A 26,012-nucleotide genomic window follows, 5' to 3' on the forward strand; every position below is an offset into this window, starting at 1 on the left:
ATTGTGCCAGCTCTGGCCACAGGTCAAGCCTGCACACCCAGTAGTCAAGGGGTTCCTCGCTTCTCAGAGCGTCCACATCGGCCGTTAATCCGATGTAGTTGGACACCTGTCGGTCTAGGCGTTCCCTGAGGCTGAATCCGGAAAGTGGCTGTCTATGAGTTGGTTGCAAGAATGATCTCATATCAGAAGTGACCAACACATCTTCAAACCACCCTCTTCTTGCATGCGCTGAAGGATTGGTACTCGCAACGGTTTCTCTGTGGGTGGAAATTCCTCTGCCAGCACCCACAACAGCAGAATGAAGCATCTCTTGACGCAAGGCCTGGATATGCTGTATTCTGATAGCCCTCTGTGATGCTGGTAACATGTCCACCATTTTGTGTTTGTACTGGGGGTCAAAGTACGTTGCCACCCAGGACTGGTCCTTGTCCTTTATGTTTTTTATAAGGGGGTCCCTCTTCAAACACTGGAGCATGAAGGTCCCAATTTGCACTAAATTGGAAGCGGTGGAGCGGCCTGGCTCCTGCTCATCATCCAGGAGAATGTCGTCATCGGTCTTCTCATCCCAGCCATGGACAACACCAGAGATCCCAGAAAAGTTTATAGTCTGCTCTTCTTGCTCCTGCTCCTCCCCCCAGGCACCATCCTCCTCTGACTCCTGCTGACTTGTCTCACATGGAGTATCCCCCGCTGGGGATTCATTCAGCATTGTGAATTCCTCATCTTCCTGCTCCCCGGCTTGTTTAATGACACGACGCAATGCACACTCCAGAAAGAAGGCGTAAGGTACGATGTCACTGATAGCGCCCTGGCTGCGACTGACCAGTTTGGTGATCTCATCAAATGGCTGCCATAGTCTGCATGCATCGCACATGAGCAGCCACTGGCGCGGTGAAAAAAAATCAAGCTTCCCAGAACCTGTTCTGCCTCAGAGTTCGTACAGGTAGTCGTTAACGGCACGTTTCTGCTGGAGCAGCCTCTCAAGCATATACAAGGTGGAGTTCCAGCGCAGTCACAAATGAGACGTCTGATGGGCAAGTGGTGTCGCCGCTGAATGTCAGCAAGGCGAGCCATGGCCGTGTAAGATCTTCTAAAATGGCCAGATTTTCCTGGCCTACCGCAAGACGTCCTGGACCCTGGGGTATTTGGCAACAAATCGCTGCACGACTAAGTTCAGGACATGTGCCATGCATGGCACCTGTGTCATTTTGCCCTGTTTCAGCAGGCTCAGGAGATTGGCACCGTTGTCGCACACCACTTTACCAACTGTCAAATTGTGCGGGGTTAGCCACTGATCGGCCTGTGACCGCAGAGCTGAAAGGAGTGCAGGACCGGTGTGGCTCTTGGCTTCCAGGCACAACAGCCGCAGCAAAGCATGTCAACGTCTCACCTGGCACGTAGAATAGGTTCTGGGGAGCTTAGGGGGTGCAGCGGAAGAGGCGGTAGCAGTGAAAAAGGAGGAGTCAGCCGAGGAGGAGACGGAGGACGGAGTAGGACGAGGAGAAGAAGAGGCAGGCCTGCATGCAATCTGTGGCGGTAACACCAAATCCACATGGGTGTCGCAGGTTACATGCTTGACGGCCATCAGAAGGTTCGCCCAGTGGGCAGAAAAAGTTATGTACCTTCCCTGCCCGTGTTTGCTAGACCACGTGTCTGTGGTCAGATGTATCTTGGCACCAACACTGTGTGCCAGAGATACATTCACTGGTTGCTGAACATGGCCATATAGCTCTGGGATGCCCTTCTGGGAGAAATATTTCCTTCCAAGGACCTTCCATTGTGGTGTGCCAATGGCCTCCAAGTCCACCAGTTTATATGGCAGTAGTTGGCAGGCTAGCAGTTCCAACAAGGGTGCAGACACAGAGGATGAGCCATTCAACCAACTCTGGTGCATCCTTTGACGTAATTGCACGCACCTTCTCCAACTTCCCACTTAGGCTCCGGCCTGGTGCACCTGTCTGACCCAAACAATCCCTGCAAAATTGCCTGCCTGTTCCTCTGCTTGTCATTTTCAAAATGACCCTGTGACAAAGTCCCTATAGAAGAGCAGTATTTGAGGAAGCAGGTATATAGAACCCATTAATGAGTATTTGTTGGAAGCAGGCATATTAAACTCCATAATCAGTTTATGTTGGGTCAACAACAGCTATATCACACCAGTTGCAATTAGTTGTTCCAATAGCATTTGTCCCTCTGTATAGCTGCGGTATCTCAGCAGAACCGCACACAAATTCTGCACAATACAAATGCACTATATATAAATTATATTATAGGTATATCACACCCCTGCCTCAATCAGTTTTTTTCTACATTATCTACATCTAGAGACAATTGGAAAATTTGCATGAAATTGCTCAACTTATAATATACAAATATACACAAGCATCTTGCAACGGGAGACGCAGATCCCTTATCCGCTATTTACCGCAATTTTTTGGAGTATACTGGATAAATCGCTATACACCTACTTAGACACACATACGCTGAAAAGCGAGTTGTTGCGGTTTCCACGCATCTAGTGATTGTCGGGACGTTCTTGCCACCAGCGGTTGTATCCGAATTATATAAAGGGAAGCAACATAAGTATCTATCAGCATCCAGCTAACAATTAAGAAGCATAAGTTTCACATATTTATCACATCAATTGGATTGTTTTATTAATTGCACGTTATCAGTTTCTCCGTGGATATTAAGCCACTTATTGTATGGACTTGTGTTTGACACTTTGAATTCAATCAGTTTTTATATCACTTCCCACATATTTTGCTAATCAGTATTTCCAATGTATTTATTCATTTGATATTTTATTCACATTATTTTCTATGTTACCACCATCGTGACATTCTATTGCTTTGTTGTTGCTGCCAATATTTCAATTGAGGTTTCCCCTCTATGCTGCTACCGTTGTAATATTCCATTGCTGCTTTCCATTATACGCTGCTAACATTTTACGATTCAGGCTGATCTATTTTAGTGTATTTCATTTTATCTTATTGTAGCTCATTTTTTATATATTGCTTTAATAAATATATACAAATTGATGCCATAGAGTGAGTGCTCCCTTACTTTACATTTCTTATATCACACCCCTGCCTCAATCAGTTTTTTTGGGGGGCAACTGGTATATCACACCAGTTGCAATTAGTTGCTGCAATAGCGTTTGTCCCTCTGTATAGCTGTGGTATCGCAGCAGAACCGCACACAACTGCTGCACAATACAAATGCACTATATATTTTCTATGTTAGAAAGTATATTATAAGTATATTACACCCCTCAGTATGTCACACCTATCGATAGCACACCTATACCAGTCCTTAAAAGGACTTTTGTGGCTCTATAAGCTAGCGTTTGGTGTCCCTAACAGCCTGTCCCGTCTCCACACAGCAACCTCTCTCTACACTGGCAAAAGACTGAATGTAAAACAGCGGCCAGATCGGGTTTATTTATAAGATAGGGGGTGTGTCCATGTGCTAAAAACATCTCAATTGGCTGTCGTGTCCCACCTGATGAATGTGTCATGGGTCAAAGTTCAGCACAATGTAAAAGAATATGGCGTCGGCGGACATCGCCATATGTTCGCCTGTTCGGCAAACCGCGATCGAGCAAAGTTCGCCGCGAAATGTCCGTCGGGCGAACCGCAAGGCCATCTCTACTCACCTCTGTGTGTGCTTGAGCCTGCTGCCTGCCAGCCATACACTGGCCAATCAGCAGCAGCAAAAAATGCTGAATGGCCAGTATGAAATGCAGCAATGGAGAGAAGAGGTTAGACCGGGGGTGGTCGCGCCAACGCCGGGGGGTATAGTTGTGGCACTGCGGGGAGAACACAAGGGACGGCCCGCCTCAATACCCCATGATATAAATAAACCGTCTTGTGCAAAGTAGACGTAGGGGGCGGCCTTCTATGTGCTCCGGGCCCCCCTGTACCGCAAGAGGTGGGACCCGCACATATCAGACAATGGGGGCATATCCTAGCGATAAGCCCCCATTGTCTGGGATGGGAAAACTGAGATGAGAAAACCACAGCAAAGTTTCCATTTCATATTGTGGTTGTGAAAATGAAAGCTGCAGTGTGATTGGCTTCATGATCAACAAAGACACTATTTCTTTTAGGCAGTTTCATTATGGCGCCAGGTCAAATTTAGATAAGGATTTCTATAACTGGCATATGCACAACTAAAAATTCTCTGTGGCTGCTTTTTTTTCTGAAAGAGCACCACACCAGTCCATGGGTTGTGTCTGGTATTGCAGCTCAGCTCCATTAAAGTGAAGGGTGATGAGGTGCAACTCCATACACAACCTCTGGACAGGTGTGGCACGGTTCCTGGAAGTAAGCAGCCATGTTTTTCTAATCCTAATCAAGCATCTAATATGAACCACTGTCTGGTGACATCGTACTACTGTGATGCTCCATTTATTATCCCGGTCTCATGGGTATATAATGATAACTGAGATGAGCAATACATTACAAAAATGAAAATTTAAAAAAACTTCAGAACTTCATAATATACAGTACATTGGCATGCCTTTTAATATGTACAGTGCTTGAACAGGCAGCCACACTTACCATCATCACTTTCTGGCCCATCATAGGATTTATCAATTGCAGCCCGAAAGCTTTCATTACACCCTCTGCCACGGACCATATTGGGTCTAGGTCTATAGAAGGGAAGCTCATTCTTCTTAACTTCTGCCACAGCAGTCTGCAGACTTTCAAGTGAACTTGACTTTTTCAGACCTAACCGTGGACCAAGATCTTTTCCAGGAGAAACTGTAAACAGAAATATTTATTGTTTAACATTAACAGAACAATACTAAAAATGAGAAAACATGCAAAACAATATTTTCAAATAATAAACTATTTATTAAAATACTGAGAAATACTGACCATTCGGGATATACAATCTTACAAAATCCTCATTAAAAATAATAAAACTTATTTTAATTTATAGGATGGCTTTGGCAAGTTTATGTGGCAGAACTGGTAATAAATTTTTCTTCCTTCTCCTATACAGACCCCATATCAGATAGCTTTTTATACTCTGCTTCACTGTTCTCTGCTGCTCAAAATGCTGCCACGCACAGGGTACTGATGCCAAATAGTGTCAGATGCTGTGCATGCTGAAGAGCATTGAGACCCAGTGCAGAAGAGGACCGGGGGTGAGAACTGGTGAGTTAAGTGTCATTCACATGTCAGTGTTCTATGGACGTGTGCTGTACATGTTCTCCACGGACAGCACACGTCCCCATTCATCTTAATGTGTGTATTTACACATCAGTGTTTTAGCATGGTCCGTGGGTCTTTTTTAGCACAGATGCACGCTTTAATTTGTCCGTGTTCACAGATACATCACGCCCATTATAGTCTATGGGTCCGTGAAAACCACACATTCAACACGGATGCCATCCGTGTTTCATGGATCATTAGGAAGAGATGCTTTTCAAATAAATTTTTCAGCTGTTCAGTGTCAGTGAAATATGGATGACACACAGGCAGCAAAAAAAGTACACATGGACCCAACACAGATCCATCATGGACATCTTCAAGGAGGCATTACTGACCACCTTTTCTCAGATATAAGCATGGACACAGACGTGTGAATGAGGCTTTAAAGGGAACCTGTCAACATGGAAATGTGAAATAATCTGCAGGCACCATGTTATAGAGCAGGATGAGCTGAGCAGGCTGATATACAGTCAGGTCCATAATTATTGGGACATCGACACAATTCTAACCTTTTTGGCTCTATACACCACCACAATACATTTGAAATGAAACAAACAAGACGTGCTTTAACTGCAGACTGAATCAAAGGAAAAATGGGCGGCACTGTGCTTCGATAGGGGTCCAGGTGCACGGTCAATAGGTTGATTCCCCAGGTACTTGTAGTAAAGAGACCAGCACTCCGTAATTCCAATAGTGAAAAGGATTTTCTTTATTCGTCACCCATATGTGACGCGCGTTTCGACACTACTCTGTGTCTTTCTCAAAGTACAGGTGATAACAGCTGTTATCACCTGTACTTTGAGAAAGACACAGAGTAGTGTCGAAACGCGCGTCACATATGGGTGACGAATAAAGAAAATCCTTTTCACTATTGGAATTACGGAGTGCTGGTCTCTTAACTGCAGACTGTCAGCTTTGATTTGAGGGTATTTACATCCAAATCAGGGGAACGGTGTAGGAATTACAACAGTTTGAATATGTGCATCCCACTTGTTAAGAGGTAAGCCAGGTGTATGACCATTAAGTCAACCCTGACTATCTGTATGTTTTGTATATGTCTGTACTAAGTGTTTTGTTCTTTGTTTTTCTTCCATCCAGCTTATTGATGTACTAATGGTACTTTATTATCCCCACCTCATACCTGGGGCACTCTAGAACTATCCCTATAATACCCCTCTAGGGACTTTTGAGGGATAAGGAGTCTAGGTACGCGGACAGGGGGCCTCCACCATTAGGAGCCTTCCCTGGGCTGAGGTTGTAGGATAGGGGGTAGACATAGGGACAATTTTTTCCCGTACCCCAGGTTACTATCAAATGCTGGATCTGATTATCGGTCACATATCCTGTATGTAGTTTTTGTGTTTCATATAGTGGATTCAATTGGGATCCTTTTAAGGTATATCATTAAAATTATATTTTATGGGGTTTTTTCTATGATGGAACCATGATGGCCACTTGTTAAGGGATCAAAAGTAATGGGACATAATAATAATCATAAATCAAACTTTCACTTTTAATACTTGGTTGCAAATCCTTTGCAGTCAATAACAGCCTGAAGTCTGGAATGCATAGACATCACCAGACACTGTGTTTCATCCCTGGTGATGCTCTGCCAGGCCTCTACTGCAACGGTCTTCAGTTCCTGCTTGCTATTGGGGCATTTTCCCTTCAGTTTTGTCTTCAGCAAGTCAAATGCATGCTCAATCGGATTCAGGTCAGGTGATTGACTTGGCCATTGCATAACATTCCACTTATTTCCCTTAAAAAAATCTTTGGTTGCTTTTGCAGTATGCTTTGGGTCATCTTTGTCCATCTGCACTGTGAAGCGTCGTGCAATGAGTTCTGAAGCATTTGGCTGAATATGAGCAGAAAATATTGCCAGAAACACTTCAGAATTCATCCTGCTTCTTTTGTCAGCAGTCACATCATCAATAAATACAAGAGAACCAGTTCCATTGGCAGCCATACATGCCCACGCCATGACACTTCCACCACCATGCTTCACTGATGAGGTCGTATGCTTAGGATCATGAGCAGTTCCTCTCCTTCTCCATACTCTTGTCTTCCCATCACTCTGGTACAAGTTGATATTGGTCTCATCTGTCCATAGGATGTTGTTCCAGAACTGTGAAGGCTTTTTTAGATGTCGTTTGGCAAACTCTAATCTGGCCTTCCTGTTTTTGAGGCTCACTAATGGTTTACATCTTGTGGTGAACTCTCTGTATTCACTCTGGTGAAGTCTTCTCTTGATTGTTGACTTTGACACACATACACCTGCCTCCTGGCGAGTGATCTTGATCTGGCCAACTGTTGTGAAGGGTGTTTTCTTCACCAGGGAAAGAATCCTTCGGTCATCCACCACAGTTGTTTTACGTGGTCTTCCAGGTCTTTTGGTGGTGCTGAGCTCAGCGGTGCGTTCTTTCTTTTTAATGTTCCAAGCAGCTGTTTTGGCCACGCCTAATGTTTTTGGCATCTCTCTGATGGGTTTGTTTAGTTTTTTCAGCCTAATGATGGCTTGCTTCACTGATAGTGACAGTTCTTTGGATCTCATCTTGAGAGTTGACAGCAACAGATTCCAAATGCAAATAGCACACTTGAAATGAACTCTGGACCTTTTATTTGCTCATTGTAATTGGGATAATGAGGGAATAACACACACCTGGCTATGGAACAGCTGAGAAGCCAAATGTCCTATTACTTTTGGTCCCTTAACAAGTGGGAGGCACATATGCAAACTGTTGTAATTCCTACAAAGTTCACCTGATTTGGATGTAAATACCCTCAAATTAAAGCTGACAGTTTGCAGTTAAAGCACATCTTGTTAGTTTCATTTCAAATCAATTGTGGTGGTGTATAGAGCCCAAAATGTTAGAATTGTGTCAATGTCCCAATATTTATGGACCTAACTGTATACAGCAGTGTTGTGGAAGGTTGCATTTCATTCATTTAAAATCCTGCTCATTCTAGGCTTTGAAGTCAAAGAGGTGGCCCTATCAGTGATTGATAGCCTGCCATCTATGATTGTATATACAGAGATAGCTGTCAATCACTGATAGGACCAGAATGAGCATGGATATAAAAAATGAAAAAATAAAGAATTTTACTAAGTCTTTTCCGATAAAGCTAGATATCTATCTGCTCAGCTCCTCTTGCTCTATAAAATGTGTCCTTCAGCTCAGACGCCACGTTCAATGAGACAGGTTCCCTTTAAGCCAACAAACATGTCTCTACCACCATACATAACCTTTCTAAGTGTAGGCAAAAGTAAATTATTATAATGATGCGTAGAGATATGTAAATGAGAGGAAGGTTGAAGACCACTGGTTTAGAGGGTACGAGAATAAAGAAGGAGCGGATAATGCTATGGCTCATGCACATTTGCTTTCTACTTGCATCTTTAGTGCATTAATCCACTGAACACAAGCTCAAGCAATGTCTTTAAAAAAATATTCCAGAGTAAAATTAAAAGTAAGAACCTTCAAGTTTATTGTTGCTTCAGGGAAAGTGACTTTTTGTTATTTGAAGTCTAAAATTATACCAATGTCTAACTTTGAGCGGTTGATTATTTATTTTAAAGTGAAAGCAATAAATAGCCCCTAAAATGAGTCATTAGCAAAAAAACAAGTTAGCTACATTTTCCCCAAATGCATTCAAAGCTCATCAAAGAAAGCAGAAAGGAGATGTGGTTGCTAGGTCACACTTAGCTCCTTTGTTCACTAATTACTATTTGAAGACCTGCTATTATTCTGAAATTAGCAAGTGCAGGAATGGATTTAGAAACTTGATTTGCACAGGACAGGAAGATTTTACTAAATAAGACAGTTCCTAACACATAACCTGCATTCATACCTGAATACAGTGAAAAGTCAGCAGCTCAGCCGTAGACCACAATTTTGCAACATTACTGCCAAATTTCTAAAGAAAGTTATCACGCTTGCACAGTTCTCTTCATTTGTTGTTATAGTTTTATAGATTTAATGATGTTGTTTTCGTCTTATTCTTAAATCTCGTTCTGGCAAACATAAATAAAACTAATACAATGGTCCCTCAAGTTACAATATTAATTGGTTCCAGGACGACCATTGTATGTTGAAACCATTGTAACTTGTGTAATCGGCTCCAAAACTCCAAAATGTCATCCAAGATAAGAGAAAATGAAGTTTTAAGAAAAATAAACAGATAACTAAGATAGATAAAACAAATCCTTACATATAACAGTCAGGAACAGCTGCTAACTAGCAACTAATACAGTTATTTTACCAGAGAAGTGGCCTTGATTGGTTGAATCTGAGTCTGAGGCATTGTATGTTGAGCCTAGTTTCAATTTACGATGGGTCAGAAAAGACCAAGGTATGTTGAAAATATTGTATCCTGAGGCCATTGTGTCTTGAGGGACCACTATATATCACCTGGTTGTCCCCAAGACAGGTGACACATCACTATCACTACACATACTTTTACTAGCTGCTTATTTTCATTAGAGTCCTATTGGTGGCTTTATAGGGCTTGTTCAGGAATTTGATTTTGATGGCCCATACTCAGGATAGGACATAAATATCAGATCAGTGAGAGTCCAGTGACAATCAGCTGTTTTGCTGTAGCTCCGGTGTCTGAAGTCAGTGCCGGCCCTACATAGCTCTGTCCATGTGTTTGAATAAAGTCAATGAGAGCAGTGCTGCAGTTACCAGCTCCATCCACTAAACAATGGATGCAGCTGTATAAATCTGTAACTAGAACTACAACATGGGGAATGGGGTGCATGATCCTTGCTGATCTGATATTGATGGCCTATCCTATCAAAATTTTTGATAACCACTTTAAGATGTCATATTATAGTAACTAACTCTACAGTAAAGCTAACTCCAAGAATTATTTCCCGTAACGAGCACCAATCAGCAATTTATATATGATCATTCACATGCAATCTCATTATTGTCAGCAGTTCATCGGTGGATATGTTACCTAGTAACCTATAATGGACACAGATTGCTCTTGCATGCACTCCATTGGAGGAGTGACTATATTCAGCATATCAATTTAAGCTGGTTGGCTAAAGAGTCACTGTCTGTCTGCTTCAAAAAGTTTGAGCAAGTTTAAAGAGGTCAATAGTACCCTCAAGTTTTATTTGGTTGCATTAAAGGGATTGTCTCCTCTCATCCTTAAGGGCTGCCGCTGGTCACTAGCCCTGAACTTTCTGTGCTGTAGGGGGCGCTGCCTGTTAGTATGATGGATGGCGCTAGGATGATCCAATCCCACCCTTTGCCTGTGCACTCCAAGATGAAAAGCCTCATGTATACACAAACTGTGGGTCTGCACGCATCATACTCTGGGTGACAAGTATACACCATCCGTCTGTGTATCCAACATTTATAATGTACAGCTGAGTATATGAGGAGTTTAACTAATGGAGATACGAGATGCCTGGGATGGGAGCTGCTGTGAAAGCGTGCCTATGTGAGGTCGCTCCTGCTATCCTGGCTACCACAGTGGCCAGCTTTTTCCTATAGTTAGCGCACAAGTGAAGCCACTGTTGCTGGACAGCACAGGTGGCCATAACCCCTGGACACCAGCTGTTTATAATGAGACAGAAAAATGAAGCAAGCAAGGAAAGGAGGCAATACTGAAAATCAATATATATTAGTAAGTGACTTATATTGACATTGTCCACAAGATAACTGGCATTTCTTCAAGTGAGACAACCCCTTTACTTTACTGTACACTTCTTCAAATAGACATGGGAAAGAACAATGCATAAGGAATATATATGTCAGACACCAGTGCAACTTTTTACACCAAAACAGGACACCAAGACCTGCAGTTTTTTTTATTAAGCAGTCACAATAATATGTTCTGACACATTGTAAGCCAACCTGAAATCGGGGTAAATTAGCATGCACATGATTATTTGTTGAGCTCAATGATATTGATTTCTAGCTAAAGCTTGCTGGGTGGGAGCCCACTGAGAACTTACAGGAATGGCTGGTTTCTAAACTGCATCCTAATATACATGCTCATCAAAAGCTGGAAGTTATTCTCTAATCTAATATAAAGAAAGATCAAAGCCTGTCAACATTAATAGCAAAGCAACTTCGACACTTGCACTCTAATATATTGAATTTTACATAAGGAGCCTTTGTACAATACAGGGAAATTACCATTTCTCGTTGATATTATTGCACATGTCATGGGGGAATAATTACAATCTTGTGTTACAAATAAGGAAAAAACTGACAAAAAAACACTCCAAGGATTTCATTTTATCCTTTTAATTAAATAAATGATCACAAGTTATTTTAGCTAAGCCACCTAAAAGGCAGATGGGGTTAAATGTGCTATAATGCCAGAGCTAGTGCCCTGAATACTTATGTAGATTGTTCTTCATCATACCTCTTTTCTACTATTATCCTGATTATTACTATGAGAATACTACAGATCCTGAGCTATTTTAATCTATTATATATAATCAAATGCAATACTGATGCTGAATTAAGGGTTATTTATACAATCTAAAATGGTCAGTTCCTCTACATTGTTTCATGCCATAAAGGCTAATTAATACCAATGCACATCTACAAGACTATTATTTTCAGTCCTAACGAAGAATTGTAGACATAGGATATGTGGGTCATTTACTATAATGAAATACGCCAAATTTAGGTGTATTTCAGGCTCAGATGGCGGTGCGACAGTTAGTTTTGCCGCTATCTGCGATTCACCCCACTCACACCAGGTCTAAAATTGTGGGCGTGGCATGGGCGAGAAAGGGAACGGGACAGCAGGCCCGTCTCATTCGTCATTTTCTATGCCTGGTTCAAATGTAAAACAGCTCAGAAACTGTCTTACATTTAGAACAGGTGCTGGAAGCGTTGAAGTTATGGACAGGACTGTGTCCCTTCATAACTTCAGCGAATCCACCACCAGCTATGGGGCTTTATTATGACCAACATCTAAAACGCTGGTCTTAATAAATGTGCCCCAATGTTCTTATTGACAGTTATTAGTCCTAGTTCAGCCATTAAATCTGTCACCAAATACCTGAAAATAAAACATTTTGTAAGAGTAAATTAGCCATTGTCAGATGAGAGAAACACACTTGGTCCCATGTTGTTATGTAGCCTCAATTTGGAGGAATAAGCCATTGTAGAATATATTAATGTACCTCCAGGTGCAAAAAGAGTAACTGAAGCTCCAGTCAGTTTCTGTGATGGCTGCAACCCTCCCTCATCCCTGCTTTGACTCATAGGGTCATAGTAACATAGTTTATATCTGGTTCAGCCTGTTATCCTGCAAGCTGACCCAGAGAAAGGCAAAAAATAAAAACCCTGTGAGGTAGAAGCCAATGTTTTAGAGGGAAAAATTTCTTCCCGACTCCAATCAGGCAATCTGAATAACTCCCTGGATCAACGTCAGGCAGTGTAGACGTAATCATACCTGGCCTTGAAATCTTGCAGATGCATAGTACATTGCCTGAGATCGCCATGCAGATATGCACTACAGATTCCATTTGGCCAGTGATATTCAGCCCTGTACTGTGCAGCGGCAAGATTTCAGAGTCAGGTGTGATTACATCTACTGTACATTGCTTGGCCAAGTCAGTCAAAGCAGGGGAGGGTTCTACAGCCGACACAGAAACTGACTGGAACTTCGGTTGCAAAGAGGTGCAATAGCAGTGCCTTCATTGCACCTGGGTTTCCATTTGCATATTCTACAAAGGCTTATTTCTCCAAATTGGGGCCACAAATCAACATGGGACCAAGCGTGTTTCGTACATTTGACAAGCACTCATCTACACATTCAAAGGGTTTTATTTCCAATGGAAATAGCTGAGCTTTGTATATGGCTATCTCCAGTTGCAACCTAACACTTCATTCATATAGAGGAACATGATCAGGATTGTAGTCCCAGAGGTCTAACCACCACTGATCAGATACATATCATCTATCCCTATGACACAACCCCTTGAATGCACACAGTACATATCAAGATTCTTTAGTATCCTTGTATTTTACAATTAGCAAAAATGCGGAATGATGAATATACTGGTATAAGAAAGAAATAGATTTCTGATGAATACATCTACCAGGTGGCAGGAATCTATATCTGGGATGAACAGATTGCTATAGTACATGCACAAGAAGTCCACATCGCACACTGGGTAGATTTATTCATACTGTTCCCCTTCCCCCCCCCCCCCTTTCCCTAACACCCCTTGGAGACATTCAATCTTTCTTTCTTTCTTATCGCTTTTTCTAAGTGCTCCTTGCTTGATATACTAATGTATTTCTTTACAAACTAATTTTCTTTCTTTTTCCTTTTAGTTGGCAAGTGAAGATTGAGGGGTTGATCTGACCAGCATTTGATCATCTACAGTCTATCAAGATTAAAGGATTCAAAGTTGACAATTTGAGCTTTTTTTTTATATGTGGCATGTTTTTATACATCGTGTGTGGGGGTATTTTTGTGATTCCCTTTATAGAGAAAAATAAATTAATTCCTATGCGGTTGAGGCAAGTTGGGGATGGAGGCGTACATATGCGGGGTCCATGATACTATTTGTATAGTGTGGTCCTCCAATATCCATTGGGATGATCGTCTTGCTGTGTGGTGCTCTTACTGTTATGCAGTTTGATACCCACTGAGCAAATTGACCGGGGACCCTACACCACATGTGTGGGGCTCCACGATCAGTAGATGATTGTCCCGCTAGATGGTTATTCTTTTTATAATCTTGTCCTTCATACATAGTCACAGATGACACGAATGTCCAAACTCTCTGACAAGATGTTGGACTAGATTGTCTGTGACACCAGGATCCATCGTGGCCGTTGACGCGGCATCGGTTGGCCCTAATTGATTCAGGATGTCTTTTTGCAACCGGCTTCCACACCTCCAATTTGCTTGCAACGCTTACAATACTTCTATGTCTGTTCAAAAGAGGTGAAGCGCAACATAACCGTCCACACCTATTTAATGATTTATAATGTGTCACTATATAAAAAAGCAGATTTAAACCGCCATATTGCGGTTATTATATCATAATATATCCAGTCTGTCTTGTAAATGTCCGATCATGTGACCAATATATGTGGTCACATGGATTTGTGAACCTCCAGGATCTTTTGCTGCATGTTAGTTTCTTAACTCTTGCTGCAAGGACCTTTGGAGGCGTGCTTTGAAAGTGTCTAGTGAGTCATGTGACCGGAGCCAGCTGACGTCGGGTGGTTACGTCACATTTGGTGACTTGACACTGTTTTCTGACATGCGCAGTTCACACTGGAAGACGCTCAAACAGACGAGATGTTCTCATGCTGGTTAGTACCTACAACTTGCCCCTCTCGCCAATTATTGATTTTAATTATGTTCACATGGGTTCCCACAGATGTATGTGATTAAACAATTATGACACTTTATTAATGTTGTCCGTATTAGGGTCTTTGAACATTTTTATATTATAAATTCACTTTATGTATATCTTCACTGCATTTATTATACTTTTATACTAAAGTTGTGTATGTACATTTATTGATCTTCTATGTTTTCTACACTGTTTTACATTGATTACCTTTGTTGATTGATTGGTTTGTGGGTGTGTATATATGCCCCTATACGTGAGCACCATTTTGTCATCACCATTTGCTTGAGAAAGATCCCACTGAGTGGATTGAAATGTTACTGTATGTCTGGGGAATAAATATTTTTGTTACTTTTGCTACCTCTGGAAGAAAATCAAACCAGATAGGAAAAAAAAAGTGTCATATTTATCAGAATGGTGTTCACGGTGTGATCAGTTTTGCATACCTTGGGACCATACCGTATTAGACACTATTCTCTCAGTCATGCTACCTTTTGGTTGGCTGAATTTATATACCTTGTGCCAAAACAAAATGTGAATTGCACTGATCGATCTGGTGTGTTTTATCTTTTTTTTTTTTTTTTTTTTGCCACAGCCCTTTTCTAGATGCTTTTCAAACCTTTCTAGTGAGGTTCAAAAATGTCCAAACATAATAAACGTGGCACACTGCATGGATGCGAGAACATATTTTCATGCATTTGGCTGCATTGCCCAATCAGACACGATCAAACCATAGACTCAGACATAAAATATGTACCTACAAGTCTGATAACTGCTACATATTACCTTGTTTAAATATTGTTGAATATTTGTCTAACTTTACTCAAAGAGTTAGTTACCATGTCATGAAAATGTCCCCTTTAATTACCAAAGGGCAGAAAAAGTTTCCATTAATATTTAGAATAATGTCCATAAATTAAGCATAATCATGGCAGAGTTAACCCAAAAGAAAAGTGAGGGAGATCCCTTGTTACCATCTCACAGTTGGTGGCTGCTGCCCCACTTAATTGTTTCTTTATGCCGTGTGTTAAACACAATGTAGATTGCTTTGCTCTACTGCTCATTCATACAGATGTAGTGGAGAAGAACAGATTGGAAAAACTGCAGATTACAAAACATGTCTCCCAAGAGGGCTCTGCCAGTTTTCTAATTGATCAGTCTCAAACGAATGAGCAGTAAACATTCCACTAACGGGTGATTACTTTTGTCTGAAATTTGTCTCTTTCTGCTAAGATCCTATATAGATTTTGTTTGCTTAATTAGATATGGAAATAGGATACTGTGAGCAATAAGGGATATAAATTGGTCTCTTGTTTCCGCAGCAGAGGGAAAGATCCCCTTGCTTATAATAACAGATATCTCGCTTACCCAAGAGGTGACATGCCAAAGGGCAAAACATGGCATTCAATGTAATTATTATAAATGGGAACTCATATCTCATTATGCCTTGGAGGAGGAGAGCTTCTCACCATCGCAGCAAACAATGGTGCTGACCTCCAGCCAGTTCCTTTATCTCCATGTTCTTCACATTGACTACTAGGCACAAATAATATTAATTACCTAGCATCCAAATACATTTTGTGGTCCATTATATTTTATCTCTTCATTAGCAATAAAAGAAAACATGTGAAAGTGAAGAAATGGGTTTTTCCCTTTGACCCCAGTATCTGATTACCTATATGTGTAAACAAAATGATTAACATAAAGTATTGGAGCTGCAAAATACAGTGGTTTCATAGTAACAGGTAGAAAATAAAAAGGGGGAATTTTGGCAATTTTAAAATAAATATTAATAACTATAGACAAGCATTAGGAAGAAGTGAGAGTGTGATCTATTATAGTTAATTATAAAATGTATTGCTATAATTAAATACTAATTAAAAACTAATATTAAATATATGATACATGCCATGTGCAAGTGCCATATAGATCATATGTCAGTTTTTATTAACTGTAGATAGCTAAATTAGATTGACTAAATGTTTTGCAGTCTACCATCCATTGGGGGCACGACTGAATACTGTCTCCTGTCAAAAACACTTGTTAGTAGAAGTCAAAAGAAAAGTCAGTATATTCCATTTAATGTGTAAATATAAGCTTTCTAAAGACCCCTATACATATCTGTATATTATTTAACAAACACACCGAAAATGGCAGGTCTGGACAACATTCTAATATGCATGGGGAGCTCCCAACTCTCCCACAACAGATGATGTCGGGGAAGAAAAGGATCAGGCAAAGGGAATTTTTTCACCTGATCATTTTGTTTTCCCAGGAGATAAGCCACCGCCAAAAGTTAGCCGAACATGCATGTGTATGGAGGAGGCAGGAGAGACAGCTGTCGATTGAGCTATTGAATATATATGCCCAGATTTTGCATCAATACCTACATAATTACTTTGGTTGAAAAAAAAGGGTTGGCAGACTTCCATTTTAATGTGAAACAGGGCAAGATAAAGCAGGATGAAAGTGGTGTAATTACAGCCACGTCATCCAATCTCTGGAATGGGACAAACAGCTGTAGATACACCACACCACAAACAGCAATGTAGACCGTGTTTAAGTAAGCACTGAAGGACAAGCAATGCTTGAACGAGTGCCATGGCCCCTTTAAACATCTGAACAAACCCCAATGATCTGATACTAATGACTTATCCTAAGGATCTGTGGCCTGAACAACCACTTTAACTTCTGATTATTATTTTTTTGCCACCATTGTTTTTTATGCATGTCAAAGTCAAATGTAGGCTTTTAAAGACGACAGAGCCTTAGGGCACTTTTACAAATGCCCAGGGGCATTGCTAGGGTCTCAAAAGATCCAGGGCCCAAGCCCCAATGAATATGTCCCAGTTCTCTAAGTCAACTCCCCCCCCCCCCCCACACACACACACACCACATTTTGCTGTACTTGCTATACAGCAGCATACACCTCTCACTTCCAGGGCCTCCCAGGTGACGTCTCCTCTGATGTACATCATCTCCATTTGGTCTGTACAACTTCTCTCAGTCACACCTCATCTCTGCAAAGTGTGACACACAGACATCTTAGCTTCCTCACATTTCTATCATCATCCCCCAACCTGGAGTCCCCACAGTGCTATCCTGCTGCTCGCTGTGCTCCGCAAAACCCCCAAATACTATCCTGAAGGAAAATGAGTGCCCCCCATAGTAATAGTGCCCCTCATAGTCCCACCAATAGTAATTCCCTTCTAAAATGCCCTCATTAGTAACACTGCCCACTGCAGTGCCCCCAACAGTGATAATGCTCCCCAAGAATGCCCCCATTAGTAATACTGGCCACTACAGTGCCCTCAATCGTGATAACACTCCCCAAGAGTTCCCCCATTAGTAGAAGAGCCCTCCAGTATTAATAATACCCTCACATAGTCCCCCAGTAGAAATAAGGCCCCCTATTGTTCCCCCAGTGGTAATAATTCTATTTACAGACCCCTCAGTAGTAATAAGGCCCCCTTATTGTTCCCCCAGTAGTAATGAAGCTCTCTACAGATTACTCAGTAGTAATAAGGCCCCCCATAGTGCTCTTGGTAGAAATAAGGCAGATCTATAAGTCCCTCCTATAAAGCCCCCAGTAGTAATAAGAATGCCTATAATATCCCCTGGATTTCTAAGACCCCTACAGTGCCCCCAGTATTTATACTGCCCCCTACTGTTATAATGTTCACCCTAAAGTGTCCCCAGTATTTATAATGCCCCTGCAGTGCCCCCTGTAGCTATATTCCTCCCTACACCATACAGTCCCATGTAAATAACATCACACCATATCTCCAGCCCCCCCAATATACAGTCCAATGAAAATAGCATCCCTCTTTATCTACAGCCCCCTCCAAAATACAGTCCCATGTAAATAACATCACCTGCTCCCCAGCTACCTTCAACATACAGTCCCAAGAAAATAATATCACCCCCTACCCAAATGCCTCCAACATGCAATCTCATGTAAACATCACCACCTCAACATTCAGTCCCATGTAAATACATCATTCCTCACCACCAGCTACCTTTAACATACAGTTCCATGTAAATAACATCGCCCCCTCAATATTCAGTCCCATGTAAATAACATCACTCCCTTCCTCAGCCCCTGTAACATTCAGTCCCATGTAAATAACATCACTTCCTCCCACAGTCGCCATCAACATACAGTCCAATGTAAATAACATTACTGCCTCCCCCAGCCCCCTCCGACATACAGTCCCATGTAAATAACATAATCCCTCCCACAGCCACCATCAACATACAGTCCCATGTAAATAGCATGATCCCCTCCCCAGCCACCTCCAACACGCAGTTCCATTTAAATAACATCCCTCCCTTCAGTCCTAACATACAGTCCCAGTTAAATAACCACAACTCCCAGCATTGCTCTGCCTCTCCCTTCACCTACCTCTCCTCATGTAGCAGACATCACTACAGCTTCTTCACTGCCATTCTCTCCTGCACTGGTCACATGATAGTGACATCATCGCAGGTCCTTCTCAACCACTGCCTGTTTTACTGGTCACATGACCTGTGATGTCATCACGGGTCCTTCAGCTCTTCCAGTGCATTAGATTCAATTGTATTGCCGCCCTGAGAACGACAATACAGTTGTATCTAGCAGGCAGGCAAGACACTCGGGGCGTGGGACAAAACATCAGGGGCCCAGGCCCCGAATGTTTTAACCTAGCAATGCCCTTGCGAAGGCCAAAACTGGGGAATTAACAACGCTCATTCCTGATGACTGAAAAATGTAAACACGCCAAAAATTGCCAGCCAAACGAGCATACATGTGTTTGTTGGGGGGAATCACATTTTTTATGTACCATTAAAGTTCATCATTTGTCACTTGCACAACAGGGAATGTGCTGCTGACAAATCAAAACTGCATGGGGATGAATGATCATATCAATAATCAAATGTAGTAATAGGAAAATGAGCGAGCACTCATACACTTGGCAACCAGATTGACATGTGCAGAAAATATTTATTAAATCCCCATAAAATACAAGCAATAAAATTTATAAGAACAATGTAGCAATAATATACAACATTACAGTCACATATATTGTGGTAGATATGATCGATACTATATTCAATAAAAATATATTCGATAGAAATATTCGATAAATTGAATGGTAGAAAATTCAATGTTGAAATATTCAATAGAATATTCGATACCACTCAATAGTGTCGATAAATTCAATAATATATATCACACCAAAAAAACTTCAAGTATATGCTGTTATTTGGGAAGGAGGGGGTATTTTCTTCTAGCACTCTATCCTAATTTGGGAAACTGAATGTCACTGAAAATGTTGTAGGTGTATTCACTGGGAGCGCAATATGTTCATAAAGTGTCCACAGACATCCTGATAATGTGAAAAGTCTCTTATAGCATATCCTTTTGAGGTCGATATGAGCTTTGAATGGAAGACAACTTTAAATCGATATTTGGCTTACCGTCTAGCGTCTGCTGTCTCCCTATTGCTTCAATGGAGCTTTAAATATTTGCCGGCTTATTCAGTCGCTCCATACAGCAAGCTGGTTTAAATTTCACGGGAGTTCCAAAGATCACGGGAGTTGCCACTCTGTTCCGCAATTTCCTTTGGTGCAGCTTTCGACGTTAAGAATAGTTAATCCTTTACTGTAGAAATTTTCTTCTGTATGGCCATACAGTATTATCGGAGGCTTTTCAATGCAGGTACATCACTTGTTTTCACCACTTGAAACAAGTGATGTACCTGCATTGAAAAGCCTCCGATAATACTGTATGGCCATACAGAAGAAAATTTCTACAGTAAAGGATTAACTATTCTTATCGTCGAAAGCTGCACCAAAGAAAATTGCGGAACAGAGTGGCAACTCCCGTGATCTTTGGAACTCCCGTGAAATTTAAACCAGCTTGCTGTATGGAGCGACTGAATAAGCCGGCAAATATTTAAAGCTCCATTGAAGCAATAGGGAGACAGCAGACGCTAGACGGTAAGCCAAATATCGATTTAAAGTTGTCTTCCATTCAAAGCTCATATCGACCTCAAAAGGATATGCTATAAGAGACTTTTCACATTATCAGGATTCCTGTGGACACTTTATGAACATATTGCGCTCCCAGTGAATACACCTACAACATTTTCAGTGACATTCAGTTTCCCAAATTGGGATAGAGTGCTAGAAGAAAATACCCCCTCCTTCCCAAATAACAGCATATACTTGAAGTTTTTTTGGTGTGATATATATTATTGAATTTATCGACACTATTGAGTGGTATCGAATATTCTATTGAATATTTCAACATTGAATTTTCTACCATTCAATTTATCGAATATTTCAATCGAATATATTTTTATTGAATATAGTATCGATCATATCTACCACAATATATGTGACTGTAATGTTGTATATTATTGCTACATTGTTCTTATAAATTTTATTGCTTGTATTTTATGGGGATTTAATAAATATTTTCTGCACATGTCAATCTGGTTGCCAAGTGTATGAGTGCTCGCTCATTTTCCTATTACTACATTTGCCTTTAAGAGAGGGTGGGGTGATTCCCTCTATATGAGCTTGCAGCACCATACCTTAACTACTTGCTAGTGAGCCACCACAACCTACCACTATTTTTCATATCAAGAATCACTTGTCCCCCTACTCATGTTAACTTCTGCATCCAAATGGTAGTTAACAAGCGCTCATCAGCACCTGTGAATGGGCAGAAATCTGCTTGAGTAAATGGGCCCTTGGAATGTTGTTAAGTCCCACTGAAAGCAGTGCAATATAAGATAGATAAGATAGAGATTAGATAGAGAAGTTAGTATTTTCTCAAATTTAGTGAATTTAAAGGATCCTTTCTATGGGCTGACTCAGTAGATAGTTATTGGGAAGGAACTGTTCATTCCTGATAATTGTCTATTGGTTAGAGGGGGTAAGAGCTGCATTTACATGTAGCAATCATCTACTTTGTATGGAGACAAGCAGTAACTTTCTGGACTGCCATTCACTGTTTACATAGAATAACCTGCAGACCAGAAACAATGATTTATGGTGTCCGCATCAACAATGCTTTGACTCAATGAACTAGAGTTAGCTGATTCATCGTGTGATTGGCGTCACCTTCACACAGAGCAATTATTGCAAATGAGCGTTCCTAGGAAAGTTTGTTCCTGATATTGCCAGATCATTGGCCCGTCTAAAGAGACCTGAATAAACATGAAAATAGATAGTAGTCTAGAAACATCTCATGTACTAACCATGATAAGATACAGTCTTATTTTGACCCCAGGAACACCAGGATGGTAATTTTAACAAGATTTATTGTATTACTGTAATGTGATTTTGTTGCATTAACATGTTAAGCCAGTCAAGATACCATTTGCTACATTTGTATAATTTTAACAATTGCATATGACCATAAATAACCAGTAATTTTACATTATGAACATAACCATATATCAATGCAAAAAAAATAACAGTCTACCATTAGTATTACAGGAGAAGAAAAAGCTCATAATTCAAAAAGAAATATGAAGCTTCATGAAATGCTAATATGGTTTCAGAACGAAGTGAGTACGTGAAATAAGCTTCAAACAAAACTGTCAGAGGTTAATACAGTGGGGAATTATAATATACTTAGGATACTGCTATGCAGAACATAAAATAATGCTGAAGATCAAAGACTATCTTGAGTTTTGAAATACCAAAATGAGCAGAAATAAATGGTTTATATTTACATCTGGTGTGTTAAAGCATCAAAATGAAGAAAACTAAACTGTCAATGGGAAAATTCATTTCTAAAAATATATCTGTGTTCCATGCACACAAGTTATTTAGGCCCCTTTATCGCAGTGAGGTGATATCAAAACTACTCTGACACCCTAAAAAAAAGGTTACGTGTCAAAAGGAGTAGTCTATCATAGTGTTGGGGTTTTAAATTGGACCCTGCCACCACAGAAGGTAATACAATCTGAAGGCATCATGTTATAGGGCAGGAGAAGCTGAGAAGATCAATGTATAGTTTTGTGGGAAAAGATTCAGTAAAACTTGAAATGTATATTTTTATACTTAAGACCAACTCAGTGTACAGATACCAGTGACTGGCAGCTATCTCTGTATACACAATTACAAAGAGAATGTCATCAATGATACCACCTCCCCATATACATCTGAAGTCCAAAAGGGCAGAGATTTAAATGGATAAATGACAAGTTTTACTGAATCTTTTCTCACAAAATTATATTAATCTGCTCAGCTTCTCCTGCTGTATAACATGCTGCCTGCAGATTGCACTGCATTTTGTGGAGACAGGTCCTAATTTAACCCCTTCATGCCCAGCACCATATAAGGGTGGGTATTTAACCCCTTAAGGACACAGTCTTATTACACCTTAGGACCAGGCCATTTTTTGCAAATCTGACCAGTGTCACTTTAAGTGCTGATAACTTTAAAACGCTTTGAATTATCCAGGCCGTTCAGAGAATGTTTTTTCGTCACATATTGTACTTCATGACACTGGTAAAATGAAGTAAAAAAAAATGTTTTTTTTTGCACCAAAAAATACCTAATTTAACAAAAATTTTGAAAAATTTGCAAATTTCAAAGTTTCAGTTTCTCTACTTCTGTAATACATAGTAATACCCCTAAAAATTGTGATGACTTTACATTCCACATATGTCTACTTCATGTTTGAATTATTTTGGGAATGATATTTTATTTTTGGGGATGTTACAAGGCTTAGAAGTTTAGAAGCAAATCTTGGAATTTTTCCGAAATTTACAAAAACCAAATTTTTAGGGACCACTACAGCTCTGAAGTCACTTTGCGAGGCTTACATAATAGAAACCACCCACAAATGACCCCATTCTATAAACTACACCCCTCAAGGTATTCAAAACAGATTTTACAAACTTCGTTTACCCTTTAGGTGTTGCACAAGAGTTATTGGCAAATGGGGATGAAATTTGAGAATTTCATTTTTTTGCCCAATTTTCCATTTTAACCCATTTTTTCCACTAACAAAGCAAGGGTTAACCGCCAAACAAGATTGTATCTTTATTGCCCTGACTCTGCCGTTTACAGAAACACTCCATATGTGGCCGTAAACTACTGTAAGGCCACACAGCGGGGCGTAGAGTGAAAGGTGTGCAATATGGTTTTTGGAAGGCAGGTTTTGCTGGACTGGTTTTTTGACACCATGTCCCATTTGAAGCCCCCCTGATGCAACCCTAGAGTAGAAACTCCATAAAAGTGACCCCATTTAAGAAACTACACCCCTCAAGGTATTCAAAACTGATTTTATAAAGTTTGTTAACCCTTTAGGTGTTGCACAATATTTAATGGAAAATAGAGATACAATTTCAAAATTTCACTTTTTGGGCAGATTTTCTATTTTAATATTTTTTTTCCAGTTACAAAGCAAGGGTTAACAGCCAAACAAAACTCATTATTTATGGCCCTGATTCTGTAGTTTACAGAAACACCCTATATGTGGTCGTAAACTGCTGTACGGGCACACGGCAAGGCGCAGAAGGAAAGGAATGCCATACGGTTTTTGGAAGGCAGATTTTGCTGGACTGTTTTTTTTGACACCATGTCCCATTTGAAGCCCCCCTGATGCACCCCTAGAGTAGAAACTCCAAAAAAGTGACCCCATTTTAGAAACTACAGAATAGGGTGGCAGTTTTGTTGGTACTAGTTTAGGGTACATATGATTTTGGTTGCTCTATATTACACTTTTTGTGCGGCAAGGTAACAAGAAATAGCTTTTTTGGCACCGTTTTTTTTTTTTGTTATTTACAACATTCATCTGACAGGTTAGATCATGTAGTAATTTTATAGAGCAGGTTGTCACGGACGCGGCGATACCTAATATGTATACAATTTTTTTTATTTATGTAAGTTTTACACAATGAATTAATTTTTAAAACAAAAAAAAGTTTTAGTGTCTCCATAGTCTAAGAGCCATAGTTTTTTTCAGTTTTTGGGCGATTATTTTAAGTAGGGTCTCATTTTTTGCGGGATGAGATGACTGTTTGATTGGAACTATTTTGGGGTGCATATGACTTTTTGATTGCTTGCTATTAGACTTTTTGTGACGTAAGATGACAAAAAATTGTTTTTTTTACACCTTTTTTATTTTTATTTTTTTACGGTGGTCACCTGAGGGGTTAGGTCATGGGATATTTTTATAGAGCCGGTCGATACGGACGTGGCGATACCTAATATGTATACTTTTTTTTTATTTATGTAAGTTTTACACAATGATTTCATTTTTGAAACAAAAAAAATCATGTTTTAGTGTTTCCATAGTCTAAGAGCCATTGTTTTTTCAGTTTTAGGGCGATTATCTTGGGTAGGGTATGATTTTTGCGGGATGAGATGACGGTTTGATTGTTAAAATTTTGGCGTACATACGACTTTTTTGATCACTTTTATTACCTTATTTGAAAAATAAGGTGGGCAAAATTTCTATTTCATCATAGTTTTTTATTTTTTATTTTTATGGCGTTCACCGTTCAGGTAAAATAACATGACTGTTTTATAGATCAGGTCGTTACGGACGCGGCGATACCAAACATGTGTAGGGAATTTTATTTTTTTCATTTTTAATCAGTGATAAATGTGTTTTTTGATTTTTACTTTATTTACTTTTTTTTTTTACCCAGACCCGCTTGGTTCTTGAATATCCAGTGGGTCTGATGTCTGTATAATACAGTACAGTACGATATATATTGTACTGTACTGTATTTTACACTTTGTCTGAACAGATCTATGCCTTTTAGCACAGATCTGTTCCGCACCATGGACAGCAGGATGCCTGAGACGGCGTCCTGTTGCCATGGGAACCTTCCCCGTCTGCTCAGTAGTGGTCAGAACTGCGCAGACGGGGAAGGGTAAGGACGGGGCTGTCGGGGGGCTGTCTGGGGGCTCTCTCCCTCTCCATCAGGGGGCTGCAAAGGCACAGCAGCCCCCCGATGGGAGAGGGAAGGAGCTCCCTGAGCTGTTAACCTTTTCCATACAGCGGTCCGTACGGACCGCGGTATGGAAAGGGTTAAACGGCTGACATCGCATCACAGATGTCAGCCGTTTATACCAGGGTGTCAGCAATGTGCTGGAACCCTGGTATACCCACTAACCACCAACAATTATTCAAGGGGAGGCGGGGCGGGGGATCGCGATCCCGCCTGCCGCACCGCCCGCCTCCCGCACCCCTCCCCCTGCACCTCCCACCGGGCTAAAATCACTCAGGGGTGCAGGGGGGGATACAGATATATTTTAGGAATACTAAAGTTTCTGATCCCCGCGGTCAGGAACCGCAGGGATCAGAAACTGCAGAAATCACAGCAAACCGCAGGTCTGAATTGACCTGCGGTTTGCCGCGATCGTCGACATGGGGTGGTCACGGGACCCCCCCGCGCATTTAGCCTAGGTGCCTGCTC

The 26,012-nt window shown here is 40.7% G+C and overlaps 1 protein-coding gene across 1 annotated transcript in view; it reads right to left on the reverse strand.

The window, feature by feature from the left end:
* The window catches only part of PARD3B (par-3 family cell polarity regulator beta), a 1,801,259-nt gene that overhangs the window by 888,492 nt on the left and 886,755 nt on the right, over window positions 1-26,012 (reverse strand). Inside the window, 1 exon segment of the mRNA XM_040441847.1 lies at window positions 4,566-4,769. Coding sequence (XP_040297781.1) covers window positions 4,566-4,769 — 204 coding nt within the window.

The sequence above is a fragment of the Bufo bufo genome, chromosome 7 (genome assembly GCF_905171765.1).
Source record: "Bufo bufo chromosome 7, aBufBuf1.1, whole genome shotgun sequence".
Lineage (NCBI taxonomy): Eukaryota > Metazoa > Chordata > Amphibia > Anura > Bufonidae > Bufo > Bufo bufo.